Here is a 9,435-nt window from a genome sequence, read left to right as displayed (position 1 = left end):
CTACTGTTGATCTCTGAACTGACTCCTTTCTGCTTTACTCATCCATAAATATATCTGGTGCTGTAATAAAAGGAAGCAGGGAAGACAGATAGTGGGGGACTCAGGTGCACATAAGGTCCAACCTAGCTCTGCTGGGATACTTTGCAAAAGAATTAACAAGTCCCTGAATAATTAAAAGCTCACTGTTGGGCATATCCAATGGCAATCATTGTTAGACATGAGTGTTTGTTTTTTTGGACATATTGTTTAGTGAGTTCCAGTCCATGGGATTGAGACATATCTGAGTTTTCTTCTCGACAACTTCTTGGGTTTCTTGAGAGTTCAGTATCCCTGGGCTAGCTAAAAGCATCATGATATGCATTTCACATGTCGACATATTTCTGTTACTTGGAAAATTTACAACAGACATGATAAACTAGAAAGACAGGCGGGGGATTAAACATCAGGTAAAATGAAACTCCCAGAGGAAATTGAAAGGAGAACCCCAGTAAAGGCTTTGCGCGGGGGCAAATGTCTAGCTTCCTCAGCAAATGGCTTCCTGCTCATAGGAGGTTCCTGCCCTCCATGGCCTGCTGAAGAAAGGTAGCACAGGTAAAAATGGCAAGAAAACTCTCCCAAGCATTGGACAACCCGGGGTAGAGGTCCAGCTCCACCACTTTATAGTGCCCCATCAGGTCAACAAACATTCATCAAATGCCTGCTATGGGCTAAACACAGAAATATAAAGAAAGAGGGAATGGGGGGGATCTAAAACCCAGTCCTTGACCTCAAGATGCTCACAGTCTAATGAGGGAGACATATATGTATGTACAAGTACATAACCCTATGTATGTACACAAAATAAATAGGGATACATTATAGATAACTGACAAAAGGAAGGTGCTAGCATGTGTGACTTTGAGCAAGTCCTGAAACTTCCTTTGTTATCTACAAAGGGGAGATCATTAGCAGAGCTAGAAGGGACCTGAGAGTCGGTCCAGTCCAATCTCTCTCTTCCTCTGTCCATTTAACAGATGAGGAAAACAAGTTCCAAAAGAGTGAAGAGACATGCCTGAAATCGCACAGACAAAACGAAGATTTGGGTCTGCATATGAAAGATAGGTGGGGAGAGAATAGATCCTATCTGTTATGTCTAGAGGAGTTCTAAGGAGTGTCTAGCCCACCAGGTAAAGGTCTGAAGCTCTGGCTTCAGGGAAGTTTAGCAAATTTTCCTGGCTGTCACAAGCCCCTCCCTCCTCCATCCCTCCTCATCCCCTCCCCTGACCATGGCCCTGGTGGCTCTGCATTCAGGCTAGAGTTTTCAGATATAAAAGAATTTTATAAATTTATCACTGATTTGGTGTGTTAATTTTCGCACCCATCAGAAGTTTACTCCAGCAAAATCTTAAAATACAGCTTAGGGACTTTTACTATTTGGAATTTTCTCTTTCTCTACTCTGCATATGTAATATGGTTGACTCTGGCCCCATTCTGTAAGGAACAGGCTTGTTTCATTTGTCCTTTTCCCTCCCCCTGCCCTTCCTCCCCCCACCCACCCTGGTTTTAGGGCACTGAGGGGTTTGTGTGTGTCTTTGTCCTCTGCCACTGACTTTGGCTTTCACCAGATACTTTTCACCCATTTTAAGGGGCCAGTGACTAGCTCCCCCCCCCCCCCCCCCCCCCGCCCCGTTCCATTTGATCACTTAACATCAATCAGTCTTTACACACAGGTGTTTACTTTAAAAGTTACAGTAAGAGCAAATCCACAAACATTTCCTCCAATATCTTGGGGGCGTCAACTACCCTCGGTCCCCGGCGGCAGGGATTAGGCTAGAAATTCAGCACAGTTCCTTGACAGCATCAGTCCCGCCAAGTTCATATCCAAGGGCAACATCACTGTTGGCTGTCACTGGGCTGGAGTCCCAGATCAGTGTCTGTTCCTCCAGGTGTTGAGACCGGGTTGGCTGCAACACCTGGCTTGGATTTCTGTACTCTTGGATCCCCAGGGCTTGAGATTTAAGCCCAGGTTGGAGACTTCCTTCCCTGTACCTAGAAAAGAAAAAAAAAAAGTGAACCTAAAGAACAAGAACTCAGGCCCATTTCTTGAGGTCGTCTGGACTGGGGCTGAGGAGAAGGACACACCAACTTCCCAGAGGAAGCTGTTGATGAAGGATCCACCTCATTCCTTCAGACAAAATACAGAAAAAGCTCTGGGCCAATGTTGTATAAAGAAATCAACTATCTCAGCTGCATAGCTAGTGGGAAAAGACACTTCCTAGCCATGTGTTAGGCCAACCAGAAACAATTGCAGGATGTCCTAATCCTCACCATTGTCCCCAAAGCAATTCCCTAATGTCCTCCACATGGATGCTGCCATCTTGCCAAGCTGATAGGGTCAGCATTACTGCATTGCTCCCATGACATTTGACCTAAAAGGAAAACACATTCAAATTCGAGTTTAGAATCCATTTACCATATGAAGTTGAAAGACCACAGAGCATAGTATTGATACTCCCAAGTGGCTGCCTCTCTGTTGCTTTTAGTGAGCAATGAATTCCCAACTCTTTTCACAACTTTTTTCTCCCCAAGGAAGTTAAAGCTCCCATAAGCCTTTAGCAGAAAAGAGATACAGGAAAAAAATAACATAAAATACTGTTTGTTAACTGTTAAAAAAAAGAGTTATTCAATTCCTCAATTTTCATGGGGGTAATGTTCCTAGAAAATGGTGCAAAAGTTAAAAAAAGGAGAATATTAGAATATTGATACATTGAACTTATGGGAAACAAAAACTTTAATCGTTTGCTAGTGATCACTGAAAATGCATTTTTCTGCATACACTTCCTTATTACAAAACATTAATTCTGATAACAAGTGCTAACACAGTGGCCACAAAATGACCCGTAAAATGCAGTACATGAAATAAAATTGATAACATGCAAAATATTTTTTCTTGCTAGTACTTTCCTCCTTTTTGTGGATATAACATATTGTCGATTGGTTAGCGCCAAATTTGTAGCCGATGGTGGCTACTAGCACAAAGTTTATCTAATATCTTTATTTTCTCACTAAGCTGTATCACTGATATGGTTCACTTTCAAGGCCCAAACGACTTGTAGTAGGCTTTGGGGGCAAAATCGATGTACAAAACTGGACTTTTAAAGGCAAACAATGAAAATATGCAGCAAATGCAATGGGAGCTCATTACTCTGGGATTGTGGGGTGAACAAGACCGGTGAAGCACATAGTAGGACACCAGCTGTATGTAACAAGTCTCTCATTTTTTTATCTGCTGCACATAGTCACGAATGTGAGTGGTTGCCAACACAAAAGTGAAAATGAGGTTCCTAATAAAATCATGGGAATGCTTAAAGTCACAAAAGTTAAATGCATGAATGTTGAAGATTAACTGGATTGTTCATACCTTTCTCTAAGTATCACAGTCCTAGGTGGGAGAAAAGGACAGTCTCATGGAGTGGTATGAATAGTGACCTCATTCTGATTCCTGTAGCTGCAGGCCCCTGGCTGACCACTACGGGAGTCTAGTGGGCCAAAGATCCCCAACGATCCTCTTGGAGAGCTCGGACATTACCTAGAACCACCCTGCAACATGGGCTTTTGCAACTTTATACTGCAAGCTCATCATTGCTGCTAGGACTTGAATGGGGCATCCCATGTGTCCTGGGGCAGTTGACTTGCCCTAGCAGCTTCTATGCTACCAAACACTAGGTGCACAAGGGGATGAGAAAGGATTTCTACTCCCATGTTCCAGGCAGAATGTTTCCCATCCATCTCCCTGTTGACAGCTGCCACACAGTCTGTTCCCTGGGACCCCATTGGAGGGTGGAGTGAAGAGCTCCAAAGTCTCCATTTCAGGGGAGAGCCCGGACTCACCCAGACCAGAACATTTCCCATTAGCTAAACACTGGAATCCTCCATCATGTTCCCTGCCCCACAGCTGGGCACCTTCCTTCCCCTTTTTTTGGCTTTCTTTTGTGTGTTGTCTTCCCCAATTAGACTGTAAGCTTCTTAAGGGCAAGGACTCTTTCTTTTTTGCATGTTTGTATTCCCAGCACTTTACACAGTGCCTGACACATAGTAGGTACTTAATAAATGTTTATTGACTGACTGTGCTGCTGCCATGTCTTTCTCTCTGACCTGGTTGCTGCCATGTTTTGGTGATCTAATTTGGTCACATCCTAGTGGTGTACAGAAGCCAGCTCCGAGCCAATTGTTAAATTTCCAGGATGAAATGAGCAAATACTACAAATCAAGGCTTGTTTTTTATTTTATTGATTTCTAGACTTAAGAACATGACAGAGAAAATGTTAATAATGCATATTAAACCCAAGTATGCCAAGCATACTTCCCTGCCCCCCTCACAAAGCTGGTGGTTAAACATTTAGCAGCACTCTCCTGTTCCCCCCTCTCCCCAATCATTCAATCTGTCTTCTGTAAAGAGTTTTATGTTCAGCTAATTAATAGACAACATTCCCGTCATTTTGGATTCTGACCATTTGCTCTCGATCCTTTGCTTCCAACTCTTTAGAGTGCCCAGGTCTAGGGGAAGAGCCAGAGAATTGTGAATAAAAGATCTGCTCATGTGTTGTATTTGTAAGGGGCCGAGTCAGTGAGCTATCCACTTATCTCAAATGAGATAACATATGGATTGTTGTTGTCCTGTCTTGTCTGACTCTTTGAGAGCCCTATGGGGTTATCTTGAGGTGGTTTCCCATTTCCTTCTTCAGTGGATTAGGTAAACAGAGGGTAAGTGACCTGCTAAGGGTCACACAGGTGTCTGAGTGTCTGAGAGTATATAATAATATAACATATGAAATATGCATCTGAGGTCACATTTGAACTCAGGTCTTCCTGACTCCAGGTCCAGCACTCTGTCCACCGAGCTACCTAACTGCCCCAAACATCCAAATAGAACTTTGTGAACTTGAGAGAATCAAATGGGCTAATGGGAGTGAAAATACAACGGAAATAAATATAAGCCATTATAGTTAATAATAGCTCACATTTCTATGCCTTAAGGTTTGCAAAGCACTTTCCTCACTATAATCCTAGGAGGTAGATAGTATCATTATACCTTCTTACAAATGAGGAAACTGAGTCACAGAGAGGTTAGGTCAGTTTGGCACAGTCACAGTTAAAAAGGGTCAGACCTAAGACTTGAACCTGACCTTTGGTCCTGGGCCCTCTACCCTTGGCCACGCTAAATATTATAATTAGTCCTGGTATGTTCAAAACAGTCTTCACATAATCAAAGTTTCTCAGCCTGTTAAACCATTGCATAGAGAGGGCCAGTAAAACACGTGCCCAAGTATCTGTCAAGATGACCTTTAGCCAGTTTCCCCTCATGGATGCATATTTTTTAACTACTTTGTCATTTTTTTAAAAGTTTTAAAACATTTTTTACCTGTGGTTTCATCAGTATAAAGAACTCCTGATATGAAAATTCCCTTCACAGACAGAGATTGGGGCTTCATCTATAATTTGTAGCTTTAGAGCAGGGGTTCTTCACCTTTTTTATGTCAGGGACCCTCTAGGCAGTCCAGTGATGACAAGGGCCTATGCTCAGAATAGTGTTTGTCGCCTACACTCATTATCAAGGAAAATGCTAAATTTCAGCTAGAGCCGAGTAAAAAGCAAAGACAATTTTTTTTGCTTCCAAGTTCATAGATACCCCCCCCCCCAAACTCTATCCATGGACTCTTGGGGATCTCTCAACCCCAGGTCAAGGGCCCTGGTTTTGGAGAGCCACTTGGGGTACCAGGACATTTTGTGCCTTGCCTAGACTGTGTCAGTTTCTAGACAGGAACTGTAGTTCCTGACTCCAAGCCTGGCCCTCTATCCACTAGGCCACTCTCATCAAAGCACACCCCCTAAAAATATACAGAGAATGGAAGCTATGACGGCAATGGATTAAATGCGGTGTTATGCCATTCCTTTTGAAATAATTCCATCTAACTGGGGGAGAGGAGGGCGCTGTCACACTGACTACATATTTGTTGGTTTTTTGTATAAGTATGACCTAGTTTAATCTTAAAATTACCCATGATAACAGCACATGAAAGCACCCACACCAGGAAGACTGGGGTCCAATCTTGCTTCAGACATTATGAACTTTGTTAACTCCCAACAAATCACCAAGCATTTATTGATCACGTAGCACATGCCAGGCACTGTGCCAAGCAAGAGGGACGCAAGGAAAGCTCCTCTGCCAGGAGCTCACATTCTGATGGGGGAGATGACGTACCAACAACTACGTGCATACCAGCCTGTTGTTGTTTGTCCTTCATTCTGGAAGAGGACCATGACATCAGGAAGGTGATGCCAGGACTTGCGAGTGACTTTGATTTGAGTGAGGGAGGACTGTGCAAAGTCACCAGCCTCACTGTCTCCTCCAGAGCCATCTGGACCCAGTGGCCAGACATAGATCAGGACAACTGGAGATTGCCCCGACATACGAGGCACATATGAGGTAGATGGAAGGCCCTAGGGCTGGGGTGACTGGGAAGGGCCTCCTACAGAAGGTCGACTTCTAGTTGGCTCCTGAAGGAAGCCAGGAGGCCAAGGGGAGGAGAGAGAGCATTGCAGGCATGGGGACAGCACCGTACTAAATTTTGCTTTGGGAAACCTGGGTTTGAATACTGTTTCTGACACTGTGAGACTATGGCGGCTCCTTTATGGTCTTTGAGCCTCAATTTCCCCATCTGTAAAATGGGGTAATTGAACTACTTATCTCAATATAGTTGTATAGAATGTCCTTGGTAAATCTTAACCTTCTACCTATCTGTGAGTTAGTATCAATCAATCAACCAACGAGCACTTATTATACACCTACTGTGTACCAGGCACGGTGCTAGGTGCTTTTACAAACATTATCTTATTCGATTCTCACAACAACCCTGCAAGACAGGTGTTTTTATTATTCCCATTTTACAATTGAGGAAACCGGGGCAAGCCAAGATTAAATGATTTGACGAGGATCACACAGTTAGTGTTTGAGGTCAAATTTGAACTCGGGTCTTCTTGACTCCAGGCCCAGCGCTCTATGTACTATGGCGCCACCTAGCTGCTCCTGTAGGTATAAACCTTTTGAAGTCAATATTCCTTTGTAAAAGCTAATCGGATAGTAGTTAAATGGAATCGGGGTACAGGAGAACCTCCTCCACACTGGAGGGAACATCAGCCATTTGCAGGGAGTCTAGATACCCCCAAACCTCTTCAGGATACTGGAGAACCCTGAGTGAGGGTGAGAAATGGGAAATAAAACATACCCAGCCTTGGGGGCCAAGGCAGTCAGTATTGCAAATATATAATGTAATAATATAATAAAAACTTTAATGATTATAAATTATAAAATCCTCAATAAGCAATAAACCAGGTTAGAGGAATATTATCGATTACTTGATAAATGAGAGAAAAGGAAGTGGCCTAATGAAAAGAATCCAGTTTTTCCCAGATCTGCACTCCCTGAGCTGGTTCATTGGTAAGCATAACTTCAACAAACTGCAGATGGACGATGAACTGGGACCAGAAATAAATATGAGAAAGAGAGTAGGTTGGATTTCATTTGGGAAACTGGGCAGCAGTTTCAATGAACTCAAGCTTTTCCCTGAAACAAAAACCCATCTTTATAGCAACGAAATTTTATCTGGTAATACCAGCTGGCATATGATGTCTGGCATATGGCATCTCTGAAGAGTCAGATTTGTAGGTCACTCAAAGGCCAATGGAGAGATGTATGGTGGGTATAAATATTACTGATAGCACATAAAAGTTATCATCAAAGAGATGTATGGCCAGAAAGGGAGGTGGGCTGGTTTTGGAGGAAGAAGGAGGGATAACAGATGGGCAAACCACGTGCTATCCTGGTAACCAGGTAATGTGAAGAGCCTCAGGGAAAGGCTCCCAGCCTGAGTGGACCCCCTGAAGAGGATTTATGGGGGAATGTGGACAAGAGTCACACAGAAGAAGCATGAAGAGATTGCTATTTATGCTACTGGAAGGAGTACCCGCAAAGACATGAGGACAGATTCATTGAACGTTAAAGTTCTTAAAATGATTAGGCAGGACCCTTTACTTAATAACTGATCTGTCTGTCTGTCTGTCTTGTCTATCTGTCTGTCTGTCTGTCTGTCTGTCTGTCTTGTCTATCTGTCTGTGTGCCTGTCTATCTATCTATCTATCTATCTATCTATCTATCTATCTATCTATCATCTATCAGCTGTCTCTCTGCCTATCTGTATTGTCTATCTGTCTAGGTTCCTGTTATTTGAAGGCCTTTGCAACTCTAAGTTTGCTAGCAAAGAACTAGAAACAAAGTAGTTCCCCTAAACTGGGAAATGGTTAAATAAATCATCGTATAGGAATTTAATGGAAGAATTCAGAGAAACCTAGGAAGACTTGTATAAGGTAAGTAATGTAGTGAAAAGGGGCCAGACCAAGGTCGTAGTTACATGGTTGTTGTTTCATTTTTCAGTCACGTCTGACTCTTTGTGACCCCATTTGGGGTTTTCTTGGCAAAGATACTGGAGTGGTTTGCCATCTCCTTCTCCAGCTCATTTTATAGATGAGGAAACTGAGGCAAACAGGGTGAAGTGAAGTGACTTGCCCACACAGGGTCACACAGCTGGGAAGTATCTGAGACCAGATTTGAACTCAGGAAGATGAGTTGTCCTGACTCCAGGCCCAGTGCTCTATGCACTATAGCGCCACCTAGCAGTCTTCATAGTTACATAATAATAGCTAATATTTTTACAATGCTTTAAGGTTTGCAAAATTTGGTCCCGACAATAACCTTGAGGAGTCGAACTCTTACTATCCCCATTTTATACATGAGGAAACTTTGGCAGACAGAGGTTAGGTGTCTAGAGCAGGATTTGACTTTTGTGAGGTTTAGATCTTTCTTACCCTAAACCCAGCATTCAAACCTCCATGCCATGTTCCTTTTACAAACAACATATAGGGCCAGTAGAACTTGGATAATTCCAATAAACAATCTTGGTCATAGACGACAACTATCTTCTCATTAGAAAAATGGACAATTATGGGCCCAAAATATCACACACATAACCAGATGTGGCTGGTTGTTTGGTTGTCTGGCTTTGAAGATTGTTTTTTGGGGGTGGGCGTAGGACCAGGTCAATGGTGGGAGTCTATGGGAAATGATTTTGTGTAGAAAAAGGTGAAAGTCATCCATTGAAAACACGTTTTAAAAAATTTATGGGTGTCCCATGGATAGGGAAAAGTTGCGTGACAGTGATGTCTTGTCATAAGAGCAATTTTGGCTATTTCAGCAATTTCCCTTTTTTTTTTTTCCCTTTTAACAAAGTGCATTGTTGAGGCAAACCAGGCTTGAATCTCACTTTTGGCCCTCGCTAGTTGTGCGATCACGGGCAAGTCAATTCAATTTAAAACCAAATCCAATGTGGTGCTAAGACCATA

The 9,435-nt window shown here is 42.9% G+C and overlaps 1 protein-coding gene across 1 annotated transcript in view; it reads right to left on the bottom strand.

The window, feature by feature from the left end:
- Positions 1-1,817: 1,817 nt before the first annotated feature.
- The window catches only part of HFM1 (helicase for meiosis 1), a 198,532-nt gene continuing 190,914 nt past the window's right edge, over positions 1,818-9,435 (bottom strand). The window contains exons 38-39 of the mRNA XM_036755468.1: positions 2,308-2,408; positions 1,818-2,028 (exon numbers count right to left, since the gene is read on the bottom strand). Of these exons, the coding sequence (XP_036611363.1) occupies positions 1,818-2,028; positions 2,308-2,408 (312 nt within the window). The remainder of the gene's footprint in view (positions 2,029-2,307; positions 2,409-9,435) is intronic.

This window comes from Trichosurus vulpecula, chromosome 4 (genome assembly GCF_011100635.1).
Source record: "Trichosurus vulpecula isolate mTriVul1 chromosome 4, mTriVul1.pri, whole genome shotgun sequence".
NCBI classification, from domain to species: Eukaryota; Metazoa; Chordata; class Mammalia; order Diprotodontia; family Phalangeridae; genus Trichosurus; species Trichosurus vulpecula.
This window is presented reverse-complemented; position numbering and strand designations above follow the sequence as displayed.